Source organism: Populus euphratica, unplaced genomic scaffold (assembly GCF_000495115.2).
Source record: "Populus euphratica unplaced genomic scaffold, PopEup_1.0 scaffold1107.1, whole genome shotgun sequence".
Classification (NCBI taxonomy): domain Eukaryota; kingdom Viridiplantae; phylum Streptophyta; class Magnoliopsida; order Malpighiales; family Salicaceae; genus Populus; species Populus euphratica.
Genome location: NW_011500957.1, coordinates 25,060 through 42,450, shown reverse-complemented (window position 1 = coordinate 42,450; position 17,391 = coordinate 25,060). Strand labels below are relative to the sequence as shown.

The window sequence follows — 17,391 nt, the reverse complement described above, 5'->3', positions numbered from 1 at the left end:
TAAAAAACAAATCTAATATCTAACCAATTAAATTATATAATTTAGTGTTAATCTTTTTAATTTTTTTATGTTTGGAGTGGTGGTTTAATTTACCTTTTATTTTAAATTTATTTTTTAGTATTTTTATTTTATTTTGAGATATTGAGTTAAAAAATAAAATTTAAAAAATAAAAAATATATTATTTTAATATATTTTAAATAAAATTTATTTTAAAAAATAATAAGTGTTCACGAACATGAGTGTAAAGGCGATTAGGTTAGCCCCCTGGGCTATTCTCAAATCAAATCATGGTATGACATGTGGCATTATAACACGTGAGGGTCACGAGACCTTGCCACATGTCAAGATCTTACTAACTGTAGAGTTCCACGTCACACAAGTGAGTGGTGGGCCCTACGGTTGTCAGGTCTCCAAAGACAAAAGAAGCAGAAAGGACATACAATGCTGACAAATGAAGGGCTAGCTAAAGTATACCATGGATAATTGGAATCAAAATCTAAGGTTATGGTTACGAGTTGTGAGCATCTCCCCCTTTTTTTTGAAAAAAAATCTGTCAGTGGGATGCAAGGGAAAGAGACAATTGTGCCCAGCTGTCCCTAACCTCTGGACATATTTGTCATTTTATAGCATTAAAGTGACATGTTCTTTCCTTCTGTTTGGTCAATTCCAGTTTCCTTTTGCTTGTGATATGATTGCCCTTTGGGCTGCTGGGGTCTTCGCCATTCTTATCCCTCCCATGTCTCCACTGCATAGATTATGTTGTTTGGAATCATGTTAGCTCAGTCATAAATGAGCTCAAAATCATTCCTGATTGTTTAACGTTTGATTTTGGCTATGATTAGAGCTTCAGCCCTCTTAACATGAATATCTGTTGTCTTTTATACTTTCTAGTGGTTATTGGTTTAAAATCATTGTCTTAAAACCATGCCAGAGGAAGTTGGTGTCTTTTAAGTTAATCTAGATTAACATGTAAGACTCGTCAAGCTAATATATTAAGTTGTGCGAGTTTTATAGTTAGATTCAAAATCTTGCACAGGGGAAGTGAGTGTTTGGTTTTTGGCTAAAACACACTTGCAATTCGAGCTAATAGGCAATTTCAAGCATGGATGCTAGAATCTTTGTGGACACCTGCAATTCCTTACAATGATAACCAAATGCCATTATGCATTGCTTCTTTGGTGAATTGCCTAATTCTTATACAATTGACATTGACGTTGGACTATTTTGATGCTTGTGTCCCTATCAAATACATCATATACCCTTTTCTTAGAAGGAACAATTACTACATTAATTGAGGCTTCTTCTAGGGCTGAAAATCAGCCCTCGTTTATTTGGTATGGGAATTTAATAATTTATAGGTTCGCATGATTATTGAAACATGCTCGAAATGTGGATTCCAAGATGATCATCGCAAATCTTCAATGGCCCTACAAAAGCCTATCCACCACCACATTCCATGCCCCATTTTATAAGCATGCTGAATGCTCATACTAGCCAATGATAACCTTTCTATTTGTTATTCTTTTTTTAAAACTTACTACCCATTTATATCGTTATGGATAAAAGGGAATTAATGATTTTATCACTAGAAAACGTAGTTATAAGCATGGCTGAGGGTTTACCTTCGCACAATATGCTATTATAAGTTGAATGTGTGGACTCAGGTTAAATAGTAAGATTTTTTCTTCTTTTTCATTTTTAATCTATGAAACAATATTGGTTTTAAGAAATTGAATTTTTAATTGATTTGATCCGAGATACACCCAAATGAACAAGCCACTGGATTCACCCATAGTATCGGCCGACTCTTTTAACAGAGGATAGAAAGATAAGAGTGGGATGGCAGCTTTAGCTATTAAAAGTTTCTCTTTTCTGAGTAGATTTTGGTTTGGAATGACAGTCTGCAGAAGGAAAAAGAAGACTCTCTGCGTGTGATTGTTAGATGATAGTGGTTGGCTATATGGAATATACAAAAGGAAACCTCTTAACGTTTTACCGCACAAAGTGACTGGGCATACATACTACTTGACAAGCATCGGCATGAACGTATGGTAAGTGATACTAAAATGTTTAGTGCCACCACAGATACTGATGGGTTCATGGTCCTAGCATGGTGGGTGACCAAATCCACCACCACCATCAATTTTCTACCTCGAGATTCTCACATTCTCACAAAATGTTAAAATTTAAAGTTTTTAAAATGGTTTTTAGTTCTCTTACTGTATGGCCAAACCCAGAGAATGTAGGATTCCTCCATGTCTCAAGCAATACAATTTGATCACACAACCTTTACCCTCTTTCTCTCTCTGCCCCCTTTTTTTTTTTGGTTGTTGTTGATAACCATGCATAACCGAGTAAAGTACATACAGACATGACAATACTCCTGTTTTTGTATTTGTTTTTCGTACAAACTACAACAACATTTGCATAACCCATCTCTAGGTAATAAGATGACTGATGACTCACTAACCCAGAAAGAATTTTGGTTCACTATGCCTACAAACATTAAAAAATGCTTGAGGTTTTGTAATAATTATAATTCCACTCATGCGTTGTTCCCTTTTAATTTGGTTGTTACAATTGTGGTGAGGAATATAAAATTCAATAGTATATATGCTTGTCAGGCCAATGCATGATTATCTCAGAAATGGGAATTTCCATTTCTCTCCTTCTCTTGAGAATATTGCCTAGATTTAATTACGTTTGGTGCGTTTCATATATATATATATATAATGATTTCCTTAACCTATACTGACTCAATGACAAGCATGCTAATGCTAGTCCCCTTTATACAACCAAAAAAACTGGTTCTTTTCTTGGCTCTGACACAAGCAAGAATTTGGTGAATGGATTTCTGGCTTGTAAAGCAGGGAGTGGGTTCTAATCTAAGGATTACCTTGAGCAAAAGTAATCCGATTTGAAAGTTGCTTTTCCTAGTAGATAAAACTGTTGCCATTAGCTAAAAAATTTAGCATTTCTTTTTTGTTTTGCGGTTCTTGCTCACTTCATGACTTCAATGGCAATGAGAATAAGAGAAGTTGGTCTCCATTTTGTGGTTTTCTTGTGGTTTTCGACCACTGCAAATGGATTGTTGTCTCCTAAAGGAGTAAATTATGAAGGTAACTTCAAGATTCTTTATTTTTTTCTTCAGCTTCAAATATGAAGAAAAATGGAAGGGTATTTTTTTTCTTTGACAATGGTGTCTATATTTCAGTTCAAGCTTTAATCGGAATAAAAGCTTCTTTACATGATCCTCATGGGGTTCTTGATAATTGGGATGGAGATGCTGTTGATCCATGTAGCTGGACCATGGTAACTTGCTCTCCTGAGAGTCTTGTCATTGGCCTGTAAGTCCTCTACAATCTTTTATTTTCATAGTACAAAAATTTCTAGACATAGCATGAATGTTAAGAAACCAATATGAATTAGCTGTAAGGAAACAAGAAACGATCGTTTATTGAGGTTGCTGAAATTGTCTTGTTGCAGGGGAACTCCAAGCCAGAATTTATCTGGAACTCTTTCTCCAACTATTGGCAACTTGACAAATCTTCAGACTGTGTGAGTAATCAGAAACAAATGGACATCTCTTAAGTTTGAAGAGTGTTCCTTATATGTCACTGGTCTTAACTTCTGGGATGTTATATGTATTTTCAGGCTCCTGCAAAGCAATAATATTACAGGACCAATTCCTGCAGAAATAGCACGGCTCTCAAAGCTTCACACACTTGATCTTTCTGATAATTTCTTTACTGGGAAAATTCCTTCCTCTTTAGGCCATCTGAGGAGTCTAGAATACATGTGAGTTTGAAATCTTGCAATCACAATATCAAGCTCAAGTACTTTGTTGTTGCATCTTAAAGAATCTGTCCTTTGGATCTAATTTTAATTTGGGTTGTTTGAACTGGATTAGGAGGCTAAATAATAACAGTCTATCTGGAGAATTCCCCTTGTCATTGGCTAACATGACCCAGCTTGTGTTACTGTATGTATCTCGACCCTGTTCTTGTAAACCAGAGATTTATAACCTGATTAAAATGTGTTATCAAAAGTGTTTTTGCCTGTGGATTTCAGTGACTTGTCGTTCAATAACCTGAGTGGCCCTGTACCAAGATTTCCTACCAAAACATTCAGGTAAATCTCTCCCCTCTTCCTCTCTCTCTTTCTCAGAATAGTGTATTGGAAGGCCAACTTTGAATGCATCTTCTGTTGCATTTATTTTTCTGGCAGCATTGCTGGAAACCCTCTAATCTGCCCAACAGGTTCTGAACCAGAATGCTTTGGGACAACACTAATGCCAATGTCGATGAACTTGAATAGCACACAAAGTAAGGAAACCGGAATTTTCTATCCTGATTCAGTGATGCTCGATTCATAACTTGCTACTTGCTTTGGATTGATCCTCACAGTAATCTCATCACATCTTGAGCAGCTCTACCTTCAGACAAACCAAAGAGTCACAAAATAGCTGTTGCATTTGGCTCAAGCGTTGGTTCTGCCTCACTTATCATTCTTGGGATTGGATTATTTTTGTGGTGGAGGCAAAGGCACAATCAACCAACGTTTTTCGATGTTAAAGGTGTGTAACGTATATAACCCTTCAATTTCACTTGCTATGGTAATTAGTCCTTATAGTAATCAATGATGCAACTCCGTGGTTCATCAGATCGCCAGCACGAGGAAGTTTCTCTTGGAAACTTGAGGAGGTTCCAGTTTAGGGAACTTCAGATTTCGACAAACAACTTTAGCAATAAGAACATACTTGGAAAGGGAGGTTTTGGCATTGTGTACAAAGGGATTCTCCATGATGGGACTGTTGTAGCTGTCAAGAGGCTTAAAGATGGCAATGCCATTGGAGGAGAGATTCAATTCCAAACAGAAGTTGAGATGATCAGCTTAGCAGTGCACCGGAACCTCCTTAGGCTCTATGGATTTTGTATGACACCAACAGAAAGACTTTTAGTCTATCCATACATGTCCAATGGCAGCGTAGCTTTGCGTCTCAAAGGTAGCATAATTTGATTTCTGTTGCTAAGATTGTCAATGCCACTAACCTAAATTGGTAAAAATGAATATTTTGAGTAGCTAAACTGATGATCCTGCTTTATTTTTGGAAGGGAAACCAGTCTTGGATTGGGGCACCAGGAAGAGAATTGCCTTAGGAGCTGCGAGGGGACTCTTGTACCTCCATGAGCAGTGTGATCCAAAGATAATCCACAGGGATGTTAAGGCTGCAAATATATTGCTTGATGATTATTGTGAGGCTGTAGTAGGTGATTTTGGGTTGGCAAAGCTTTTAGATCACCAAGATTCACATGTCACGACTGCTGTCAGAGGCACCATTGGGCATATAGCACCTGAATATCTTTCAACAGGTCAATCCTCAGAGAAAACTGATGTTTTTGGATTTGGAATTCTGCTTCTTGAATTAATCACAGGCCAAAGAGCAATAGAATTTGGCAAGGCAGCGAACCAGAAAGGAGCCATGCTAGACTGGGTGGGTACAATCTACTTAGAATCATGTTGCCTATAGGTGCTTTAGGAACCTTTGTTTTACCGTCTGGAATTCAGGTCTCTGACAGTTGTTGATTATGATTGCAGGTAAAGAAAATTCATCAGGAGAAAAAGCTTGAAATGCTTGTAGACAAGGATATAAAGGGAAATTATGATAGAATTGAGCTTGAAGAGATGGTACAAGTTGCCCTCTTGAGCACCCAATACCTTCCTAACCATAGACCCAAAATGTCTGAAGTAGTTAGAATGCTTGAAGGAGATGGTCTTGCAGAGAGATGGGAAGCTTCTCAAAGAGCAGAAGCAACTAAGTCCAAACCCCACGAGTTCTCCTCGTCGGATCGATATTCTGATCTCACTGATGACTCTTCATTACTAGTCCAGGCAATGGAGCTCTCTGGTCCAAGGTGAATGCCTTGTAATTTTTTTTAATATATATATTTCCCTTTCTTTTCTTTTTCTATTTTGAAGAGACTTCGAATAATGGAAGATCAAGTTATAGAAGAAGCTGTTTTGTGATAGTATTTTCATGATTGAGGGTTCTTTTGTTGTATTATAGTAGTATAATCGAAGCTCCAAAGGGCTTGATGTTTTCATCAAATTGTACAGATCCTGTATTGAGAAACTGACACTACTGAAAAATCCTTGTATTTGTATTGCCACCGAGTGACAATTCTATGAGGATCCAATTTAGTTTGCGAGTTAATTTTGTTCATTATATATATGAATGAAATGGACGTAGAACAGTGTTATCAAAAGGTAATTTGAATGTTTCGAAAGAAGCCTTTAATGAGGCAAGGCTCCCTCCTTTTCCTACAAGATCAACATTACTTTCTGCAACGCCGCCATCAATTTCTGCTTCACTCTCTGTTTCTGAATCATAAGACACATCCAATTCCTCATTAAAATCTTGCAATCTTCATCATTAGAGTCAAAACTGTCAGTTTGCTGGTTACTGTAATTGCCCTGAATCTCACATGCCTCATTTTCAAGCATTGTGGTGACCTCTTCCCAACGTTCTGTTTGCCATTACGAGGGATCAACCTCCTTGAAGCTTACGTAACTTCTGGCACAAGAACTCTACTTCTCTCTGCCCCATGACAAAGGACAAGCATGCCTCCTGTTGTTGTTCGGTTGTTTTAACTTGTCTGGCACTCACTTCGATGAGGACGAGTTTTTGCATCTTGAGAAAGCAATTCAGTATGCAAGGAATCGGCAGGCAGCTCGGCTTAATTCATGCTGATACATGATAGAAGAATTATGAAGAAGATCAAATTTCGAGGAAAAAATACCAGAAACATAATTCTGCAGCAAAGAAGTAGAGCCCAAGAGTTCCATTCAGGAACTAAACTAGCAGTTCTCTAAAAATCCATCCTTGCCTTCTTTTTTTCTTATTCTCTCATATGCTCCTCTTGTTCGGAATCTGTAGAGCCCAACTATACATTTCAACCATAAAATCAGACAACTGAGCAAGACATTGACATAAAAACATCCTAGAAGCCCAAACATATAATAGAAAAAACTCTTAATTCTTGACGGCAACCTAGTAAAGGAACTGGAACATAATGTCATAACTAGAAAACCCATAAGAATTTGATGAAAAAAAAAAAATGTTGGGCGGATAACTAAGGCCCCTTTTTTTGGTGCCTGGGTTAAAACATAGGCTTTTCACAGAATTACTATACGGGAGATAATATAAATCCTAAAAAGAAGATGGCGTACGGTAGTCTTTGTCGGTTGTACATGAATGTCCTTGTGTGACAAGCGGTAGCATGCATGTGTAATTATATGATGCGTCCACACCAAGCCAAGCCATGGATACATCGATCATTTTTCACATGAAGCAAAATTAAAAGTAGAGATATTAAAAAAAAAAAACTGATAAACCAAGTAAATCAATAAAAATCAATAAAAAATTAATTAAAAAAATCAAACTGAAAAATAAAACAGATGAAATCAATTAAATTATGTAGAAAAAACTCCTATCCAGTTCCATTTTCAATTTTGTAATGTAGAAATTAGGTTAATCGGATCGGACCTGTTAGAAAAAAAGATCCCTAGTATAAATAGAAAATGTTGCCATGTCGTGCCCCTCTCTTCTCTTCGGTTTACCCTCCGCTAACCCTAAACAGTTTGAATTTTAATTTTCAAACAATCTCTCTTTTTGTTACTCAGAGCCACTCGTTGTCCTGTCCCCCGCTCTCTTGCCCTCTCCAACCTCCGCTAAGGCTGTCCCTATATCAGAGCACCCGCAACCTGTCCCTTCTCGCCTATCCGCCTCTCCCTTTCCACCCTCTACTCTCCTTAGACTAAGAAAACATAAATACAGATCGACCATCGACGTTTCCTTAGTCTCCATTGGACCAAAATAGTCTGTGTTTCCATCAGACCAACGTTTCCTTGGCTTTTCAAAATCAGTGAGTTTTAATTTTTTTTCTCCTTTCTTATTAATTAATTCGGTTAAGGTTATTATTATTTTTAATATAGTTAACTTTATTTTTTGTATGTTTCCTCAGTTTTCACTGGATCAACACAGTTGGTGTTTCAATCAGACCGATGTTTCCTCAGCCACTCAAAACCAGTGAGTTTTAATTTTTTTCTCCTTTCTAATTAATTCATATAGTTAAGCGTATTGTTATTTTTAATCAATTTTGTTGGGTGATGAATTTTGATTTTGGTTTAAATTAGAATTTAGAGCTATTTGAGTGATTAAAGCGAATTTCTTTTTTTCTTTGTTTGAATAGAAGAGATTTAGCAGTTTAGGATTATGATTATTTTGGTATGATTATTTTTAATCAAAATTGTCATTTTTATAATTATTTGCAGTTAAGGATTAGAGTTGTCTTGTACATGTAATTTTAGAATCTTACATGTAATTTTACAGTTTATTTTGCTATTTTGTAAATGTAATTTCAATATCTGCTACTGTAAACTTGTGTTAATTATATTGTTGTTGCTATGTTGATTGTGAAGAAATATGGAAATATATGCAGCGACTCCATACAGGATTCAAGTGCAAAAATCCTGCATAGATCTTCTGCACACATTACTCTATTGAGAGATCCCCTACTATAATTCCTCATTCCATTTATGTCATGATCTCCATAATTCCTGCATCAAATCATGTATATATATAGTAAGAAGTAATGGCCTGTAATGTATGAAATGCCTATTTAAAGGCACGAACAATATACATAATAGAAGTTCAGTTTTCCTACATGGTATCAGAGCCCTTTATCACTATGACATCTTCTTCTTCAGTTCAAACAACATTTTCTGCTTCTTCTCTTGAGACTACACTCCCAAAATCACATTTGCCTGATAGCTCCATCAAACTGGCTTCAAACAATTATCTTCTGTGGAAAGCACAGGTTCTCCCTGTTTTACATGGTTATGGACTCCTTGGATATGTGAAGGATGAAGTCCCTTGCCCAAAATCAACTATCATTGGTGAGAATGGTGAGTTGCAAACAAACCCTGCTGCAGCAGTTTGGCTGCGCACAGATCAATTGATCCTTGGATGGATCAACAGTTCACTATCTGATGGATCTCTTTCCCAAGTCATCAATAGTGGATCTTCGCATGATGCATGGCAAGTGTTAGAGAGCCTTTATGGCACTCACACTCGAGATCGCATCCAACAAATCAAAGGCGAACTACAGTCTCTAACAAAAGGTACTTCTTCACTGGAAGATTATTTACAAAAAGCAAAAGCTTTGGCTCTATCTCTCTGTGGTGCAGGTAAACCAATGGATGATGATGAATTCATCATTTGTATTCTTCAGGGATTAGGATTTGAATTTGATCCTATAGTAGCAACATTAAATGCTAGAGACACTTTTCCATCTCTTGAAGGAATTATTGGCAAACTTCGTGACTTTGAAATTCGAATTCAAGGAGCAAGAACAACTGCTCCCTCTATGGCATTTTATACAAATCATGGCCACACAAACTCAAAGCCATGGATAAACACCAGCACTCGTGGTCGCAATCATCGCAGCTTTACTGTGAGAAATCCTCCTAACAACAATCTACTACGAGCTAAAGAGACTCGTTTTCCTTGCCAAAATGGAAGCTTCAATGGAACCTGTCAGAAACAAATTTCACATAACAGTAATCGTAGGTGTGGTAGCATCACTTGTTTTCGATGTGGAGGACCTAATCACAAAGCAGATGGATTTTTCGCATCTAATGAAGAAGCTGATCAGTACAAGGCCTTTGCTGCAATCAAAATTGGTGAAACTGCAGAAGACCTATGGTATTCTGACACAGGAGCAAACCAGCATATGTCGTCTAACACAAATGAAGTCCAAGGTATTATTTCTTATCCTAGAAATGACTCTGTTATGGTTGGAAATGGCCAGGGCTTGCCTATTACTGGTACTAGAAACGTTACTATTCCCACTACCAATCTCAAGCTAAAAGATGTCCTCGTGGTTCCTGAAATTAAGAAGAAATTATTATCTGTATCTCAGTTTACAAGAGATAATAACTACTATTTTCTGTTTTATCCATGGGGTTTTATTCTTAAGGACATGAAGACGAAACAGGTAATTCTTAAAGGTTTCATAAAGGATGGGTTATATCCGATCAATCTGTAGAAATTCTCTACAATTCCAGTCAGTGTTTTAGCAAATAAAGTGTCCAGCAACCTATGACATGCACGACTGGGACACCCTTAAGCCAGAATTCTTACAAAGTTATGTTTACCATCTATGGATAAACAAAATGCTTTCTATGAAAGCTGTGTTTTGGGAAAATCAACTAAGTTACCGTTTGAATCTAGAAAATCATATGCTACTACTTTTCTACATACACTGCATTCTGATGTCTGGGTCCTGCTTCTGCGACTTCTTTTGATGGAAACCGATTCTATTTAATTCTTGTTGATGAGTATTCTCGGTATATATGGTTATTTCCTATGCATCAAAAATCTGATGTAGTAATAATATTTCCTTCCTTTCTCAAGTAAATGGAAACATAATTTGATGCACATGTTAAAATATTTCAAAGCGATGGAGGCGGTGAGTTTGTTAATCAAAGTCTTCAGAATCTTTTCAAAACTAATGGCATCATTCATAAAATTTCATGTCCAGGAACACTAGAACAAAATGGATTAGCCAAACGACGTCATCGACATATCGTAGAAACAGGATTAACTCTGCTATCACATGCTTCTGTTCCAATAAAATTCTGGACTGCAGCGTTTCGCACTGCAGTGTTCCTAATTAATCGCTTACCGACTTCAGTCTTGGGTTACAAGTCACCACATGAAGTGGTTTTTGGCTCTGCTCCTACTTATGACTCCTTCCGAGTGTTTGGATGTTCCTGTTATCCCTTGCTGGCACCATTTGGTCGTTTAAAGTTGGATTTTAAATCCACACGATGTGTCTTTCTTGGTTACTCTACCAATCACAAAGGCTATATCTGCTTTGAGCCATGGACACATTGCTTCTACATATCATGCCATGTGAAATTTAATGAACTCCAGTTTCCATACAAATGCATGCAGCCACCTGATACACATGCCTCTCAGTTGTTTCAAATTAAGGCACTTCCTCGACTACTCAAAACTGTGGCAGAAAAATCAATTGCCACAGCTACACAAGTCAGTTCTCATGATCCAACAACAATTGTTCCACATACTGAAACTGCTCAAGAAGCTTCAGCATCTCAATCTACAGCTTCTGCTTTATTATCTCAATCTGCAGCTTCTGCTTCATTATCTTCATCCACTGCAGTAGAAAATCCTGTCCCACCAGTGATTTCTCTTGCATCTGCTCCACCTTCACAACGACAACATCATATGATTACACGCACTTAGACAGGGAAACTAAAACCTAAGGTCTTTATTTCTTCCCGACATCCTATCCCCGCCTGTTTTATTGCTGATCTTGTTGCCCAACCACAGGAGCCATCCTCAGTTCAACAAGCTCTCCAACATCCACATTGGATTCAAGCAATGCCAGCTGAAATGGATGCCCTTCACAACAACAAAACCTGGACCTTGGTACTTAGACAAGCCAACATGAATATTATCAGTATCAAATGGGTGTTTAAAATCTAAACATGATCTGATGGTTCCATTGAAAGATATAAAGCTTGGCTGGTGGCTTGTGGATTTTCACAGCAACCAGGACTTGATTATGATGAAACATTCAGTCTCATGGACCATTCGGCTTATCCTCACCATTGGCTTGTCTCATGGATGGTTTGTCAAACAACTAGATGTTAGTAATGCCTTCCTTCATGGAGATCTACAGAAGCAAGTGTATCTGGCTCAACCTCCAGGTTTTGAAGATTCCTCTCATCCTGATTATGTTTGCCACCTTCATAAAGCTTCATATGGGTTGGAGCAGGCTCCTCGTGCATGGTACCTCAAATTTAGTAACTACATTCAGCAAATGGGATTTACACGATGCCCCTATGATCAATCCTTATTTTATCTCCACCAAGGCTCAGACATACTCCTTTTGCTCATTTATGTTGATGACATTCCTTTAATAGGCAGCTCCTCTTCACAGATTATCAAGCTTATTGCCTATTTCTCTGTTGTCTTCCATATGAGAGACCTTGGTGACATTCATTATTTCTTAGGACTTCAAATTGCCCGTGATGAGTCTACAATCACAATCACTCAAACATGGTATCTGCTATCTCTTCTTTAGAAGTTTGGTCTTGATGGTGCCAAACCAGTAAGCACTCCACTGGCAGCAGGTTCTTCCATGTCTGCCACTGATGGTGTTCCCTTAGCTGATCCTTCTCACTATCATTGTTTGGTTGGTTCTCTGCAACACTTCACCCTGACTAGGCTAGACATTTCATTTGTTGTACATCATGTTTGCAGATTCATGCAGACACCTCGTGATACTCATCTTATTGCTGTGAAAAGAATTTTTCGGTATCTGAAGGGGACACTCAATGTTGGACTGCATTACATTCGCAATCCTATTTATGAACTTCGTGGTTTTTGTGACGCTGATTGGCTGTCTGTAGGGATGACCGACATTCCATTACGGGGTTCGCTATCTTTTTAGGCACAAATTTGATATCGGGTGCTATGAAACAGGCCACGGTGTCTAGGTCAACAGCTGAGGCAGAGTATCGCGCCTTAACTTCCACAACAGCTGAGCTCATGTGGTTCGTCCATTTACTCAACACTATTGGCCACTGTGTTCCTTCTCTTCAGCTCTATTGTGATAATATTAGTGCCATCCATATGGCTAAAAATCCAATTTTTCATCATCGTACAAAACACATTGAAATAGATGTTCACTTTGTTCGCGAACGAGTTGTAAGTGGTGCTCTTTCCTTGGCTCATATTCCAGGATCCGGTCAAATTGCGGATATTTTTACCAAATCACTTTGCGCTGTAACGTTTATATTGAATCACGCCAAGCTCTGCCTCGGTCCAGCCTCGCCTTGAGCTTGAAGGGGGATGAAGAAATATGGAAATATATGCAGCGATTCCATACAGGATTCAAATGCAGAAATCCTGCATAGATCTTCTGCACACATTACTCTATTGAGAGATCCCCTGCTATAATTCCTCATTCCATTTATGTCATGATCTCCATAATTTCTGCATCAAATCATGTATATATAGTATGAAGTAATGACCTGTAATGTATGAAATGCCTATTTAAAGGCACGAACAACATACATGAATAGAAGTTCAGTTTTCCTACAGATTGAGTACTAAAAATAGACGAACTATTGATTTTATTGCTGTGTTGGTTGATTTATAAGGTCATGCCAAGTAGTTTGATTAAAATCTTGTTTATAAGCCTGTGTTGATTAACTTGATTCTACAAACTAGTTTTGTTTTGATGGGTTTTTTTATTCAGTTTTGTTTTGTCATTCTATGAAATGTATTCATTATTCTGTTTTGGATGATTTTGATTAGCATTCTGTATTCATTAAAATCATGTTATTCTTGTATTCATTGTTCTGTTACTTCTATAATTATTTTTTCTTCATTGATAGATTTTCTAAACTTGTTTTGACATGTTACTTCTGTAATATTTGTTTCATTTTAATTTTTAAACATGCTTTTAATCTTTATGTTTATTAAGTGCTGAAAAGAATTGTGCAAGTGATAATGAACATGTTTGTATTTGCTAATTACATATGGAAGACCTTCAAAATCAAAATGCTTTATCCACTAGCACTACCCCAACATCAAGCAATGTCCCAGCTTCAAACACTAACCCGATATCAACTACTACAGGATCCACTACGGATAATGAAGGTAAACAACTTTAAGTCTTTGCATCAAGGAAAAAAATGTTAATGATAAAAAAAAATCATAAATTTGGGATTATTTTACAAAACTTATGGTGATCCTACAATCCCTAGAGTTGAATATAATTATTGTGGGAAGAATTATGCATGTTATACTATTATTAATAGGATAAGTAATATGTGGATTCATTTGAAAGCATGCAAAAAGTTTTCTTTTGTAGTTGATAAGAAGCGAACAATTTTGGTATTAGAACCTAATAAAGTAGAGGGTGAATTAGGAGATCAAAGTGTGGGAACTCTTAAGATAATAGGTTATGATTATGATGAATATAGAAAGACACTAGTGAAAATGGTTATAATTGATGAGTTAACTTTTAATTTTGTGGAGGGTAAGGGATTTAGATTATTTTCTAGGACTTTGCAGCCTAGATTTGACATTTTTTCTTGTTCCACTGTTATGAGAGATTGTTTGAAACTTTATTTTGAAGAAAAGGAAAGATTAAAGAGAGTTCTTAAGGGTCAATGATTATGCTTAACAACAAATACATAGATATCAATCCAAAAAATTAACTATATGTCCTTAACGGCTTTTTGGATTGATAATGAGTGGAATTTGTATAAAAAAATTCTGAATTTTTATCAAGTTTTCAATCATATAGGTGAGACAATTGGTTAAGTTATTGAGAATTGTTTGTTAAATTGGGAGATTGATAAACTTTTAACTGTTATAATAGACAATGCAAGCTCTAATAGTGTTACCATTTCATATTTAAAGAATATGATGAAAGATTGGCCAACTAATATATTGTCAAATGAACATTTGCATGTTAGATGTTGTGCACACAATATAAATCTCATTGCTTGTGATGGTTTGAAAGAGATGAATGTTTCAGTTGTTAAGATTTGAAATGCAATTAGATTTGTGAAATCTTCACCCTCTAGGCTATTTGTATTTAAAAAGTATGCAGAAAAGTTGCATATAGAGTATAAAAAATCATTGTGTTTGGATGTTGCAACTTGATGAAATTCAACTTATCTTATGTTAGAAGCTGTTGAAAAGTTTGAAAAGGTGTTTGTGAGGTTAGGCCAAAGTGAACCTAGGTATAGAGTTGCTTTTTGGAGGTTGATTCAAAAGGGAATAAAAAAACATAGGGTCACCTAGTTTGGAGGATTGGAAAAATATTAGAACTTTGCTGAAGTTTTTAAAGATCTTTTACATGGTTACAATGAAATTTTCTGACTCATTGCATGTTATATCAAATTCTTTTTTAAATGAATTGATTTACATGCATACAAACTTGTTGCAATTATGTAAAAGTAGAGATAATCTTTTGATTGGAATAACAATGAACATGATGAGTAAGTGTGAGAAATATTAGGGTTGTGTAACAAATCGGAATTTTTTATTGTATGTGGCTAATGTTTTGGATCCACATCTTAAGTTGAAATATGTGAAATTTTGTTTTGGTGAGTTGTATGATTATGACAAAGTACAATTGCCAAAAAAAAAATGAAAGATAATTTGGTAAGCTTGTATGAGTTTTATTTGAAAGCCGATGAAGTGGTGGATGATAATAGGCATATACAAGATGTTAATGATGCTATTTATGACATGGAGGTAGATGTTAACACTTTAACTCAGTTTAAAAGGCATTTATAGGAGGAAGATAGTGTGGAAAATAGAAATAAGGTTGAGAGGTATTTGGTTGATGGTTGCAAGGATCCTAATGATGATAAATTAGATATTTTGGGTTGGTGAAAGATTAATGCTTCAAAATATAAGATACTTCCAAAAGTTACACAACATGTTCTGGCTATTTCTATATCCACAACGGCTTCCAAAGTAGCCTTTAGCATAGACAGTTATATACTCGACTAATTTTGAAGTTCTCTATCTCCAACAGCAGTTCAAACACTTATTTATTGTTAAAATTGGTTGCATCATAGTCCAATTCCAACTAATAATATAACCTTGATGAATGATTTTGAAACCTATGAAAATCTTGAATTAGATAATGCTTCTTAAAAACTTACACCTTTTATTTTATGATTTATTAATTAACAAATTTATATTCTAACATGTTTAATATTTTATTTTGTAGAATTTGGTAGAAAGTTGCATTTAGCAACGAATGATAATAAAGTTACATTTAGCAACAGATGATAATTAGTTCATAAATTGTGATGCATTTATTGAAAGTGTATGGTATAAATATCTTTTATTTTTTATTTTTATATCTTCCAATTTAATTTATTATGTTATAATTTTATATTAGAAATTTCAAGAATCAAAGTGCAATGCTCTTGAAGTGCTTTTTTATTAAGACGATGTGCACATAAAGATTTATTTTTTGTGGCTTGGAGTGTTTTATAATAATATTATTTGTTATTTTTTCGTTAAACCTTTTAAAGGCAATGGTTTGAAATTTGGATTTTAATTATGAGTGTGTGTTATTTATTTAAACTTTTTGGAAGTAGAAAAATATTAGTAAGTTAAAAAATATATCGAACACAAGATTGACATTAATAATTTCATATAAATAAATATTTAGTGGCCAAAAAATTTAATAAATATAAGATTGACTATAACTATTTAATACAATTGAATATTTAGGGGTAAAAAAATTAAATGTATTTGGAATCTTCAAAGAAAATGAGACAATATCAACATTAATTGTAAGCTTAACATAAATCCATTAGAAGCTCATTACAAAGCCCATTAAAAAGCCCAAAAATACATATAGGTTTGTCCCGTTTTTTGGATAAAAAACCAGACCAAAACCGAACCGGATAGGCTAGTTTTGGTCTAATTTCGAGTCTGTTTTTTATTTGGTTGTTTTTTAGAGTAAAAACCGAACCAAACAAAAAATAATCACCTCTAGTTAAAAAAAACTAATTTTAACCTTCTTGATATTAACAAACATATAGGCGATATAAAGATTGATAAAAGACAGTTATGGAGGAAATCAATGTCTTTATGCATTCATTCTTATAATTTATTTTTATTTTCATTTTTTACAATAAAAAAAAAAACATGGCAACCATGTTGAAAAATATGGGATTTTGAAGACATGCCTTTGCATATCTTTTATAATCAAGTTTTGTATCCTTTCATATGGAAATTCAATAACACTAGATCTGGATACATTCATTAAACATTATGGTGTATTAATTACATAACTTAATGAAAAAATTAATCACTCGAAACAAATAGCAAATGTATAGAGAAAGATAAAACCATTATTCTTTAGTCTTTCATTTTCACTATATAATTAGAAGATATGAGGTATTTAATTTTTTTTCATATTATACATTGGAAACATCTTTTTTCTTTTTCTTTTTTGAGATTCTATCATTTGCAATGATATGACAGGCTTTACATGTGAATGAGATTGAGATTGGTGAATCATTTTATTAATTTTCAAATCAATGAAATTAAAAAATATTTATTTGTTTAAAACAAACTATATTGAGTCACTAAAATAAAATATTAGCTATATATATCAAAGCTATTTATTTAAGGGTCAACTATAATTTTAGCCAAGTATATTATAGTAGCTAAGAATATATCTTTAAAATATCTCCCTTTATATCTATATATTCTATAATTTGGTTAAAACAAAATATTGAATTAATAT

General features: G+C 35.1%; 2 protein-coding genes across 5 annotated transcripts; both read left to right on the top strand.

The window, feature by feature from the left end:
• Positions 1-1,960: 1,960 nt before the first annotated feature.
• LOC105116908 (protein NSP-INTERACTING KINASE 1-like) lies at positions 1,961-6,215 on the top strand. 2 transcript variants are annotated; one of them, XM_011014412.1, is made up of 11 exons: positions 1,961-3,120; positions 3,216-3,348; positions 3,488-3,559; positions 3,656-3,799; positions 3,912-3,983; positions 4,073-4,132; positions 4,229-4,326; positions 4,428-4,577; positions 4,665-5,006; positions 5,116-5,495; positions 5,600-6,215. In XM_011014412.1, the coding sequence occupies exons 1-11, from the start codon at positions 3,009-3,011 to the stop codon at positions 5,918-5,920; spliced, it is 1,884 nt and encodes a 627-aa protein (XP_011012714.1). In that variant the 5' UTR covers positions 1,961-3,008; the 3' UTR covers positions 5,921-6,215. The 2 variants fall into 2 exon arrangements, with proteins under 2 accessions (XP_011012714.1, XP_011012715.1); XM_011014413.1 differs by having other exon boundaries at positions 2,026-3,120; positions 4,431-4,577.
• Positions 6,216-7,558: 1,343 nt separating this feature from the next.
• On the top strand, positions 7,559-13,213 carry LOC105116907 (uncharacterized). 3 transcript variants are annotated; one of them, XM_011014409.1, is made up of 5 exons: positions 7,559-7,926; positions 8,026-8,090; positions 8,771-9,184; positions 9,295-9,823; positions 10,606-13,213. In XM_011014409.1, exons 4-5 carry the CDS (start codon positions 9,430-9,432, stop codon positions 11,331-11,333), a joined length of 1,122 nt encoding a protein of 373 aa, XP_011012711.1. In that variant the 5' UTR covers positions 7,559-7,926; positions 8,026-8,090; positions 8,771-9,184; positions 9,295-9,429; the 3' UTR covers positions 11,334-13,213. The 3 variants fall into 3 exon arrangements, with proteins under 3 accessions (XP_011012711.1, XP_011012712.1, XP_011012710.1); XM_011014410.1 differs by having other exon boundaries at positions 8,483-9,184; XM_011014408.1 differs by lacking the exons at positions 7,559-7,926; positions 8,026-8,090; positions 8,771-9,184 and having other exon boundaries at positions 9,191-9,823.
• Positions 13,214-17,391: the final 4,178 nt, after the last annotated feature.

Bases quoted from the DNA above. Each gene is read 5' to 3' on its own strand.
- LOC105116908 (XM_011014412.1), top strand. From the start codon at position 3,009: ATGACTTCAATGGCAATGAGAATAAGAGAAGTTGGTCTCCATTTTGTG. The intron at 3,349-3,487 runs GTAAGTCCTCTA...GTCTTGTTGCAG, and splicing joins GAGAGTCTTGTCATTGGCCT to GGGAACTCCAAGCCAGAATT. The intron at 3,560-3,655 runs GTGAGTAATCAG...ATGTATTTTCAG, and splicing joins TTGACAAATCTTCAGACTGT to GCTCCTGCAAAGCAATAATA.
- LOC105116907 (XM_011014408.1), top strand. From the start codon at position 9,259: ATGGATGATGATGAATTCATCATTTGTATTCTTCAGGGATTAGGATTT. The intron at 9,824-10,605 runs GTATTATTTCTT...TTTCATGTCCAG, and splicing joins TAACACAAATGAAGTCCAAG to GAACACTAGAACAAAATGGA.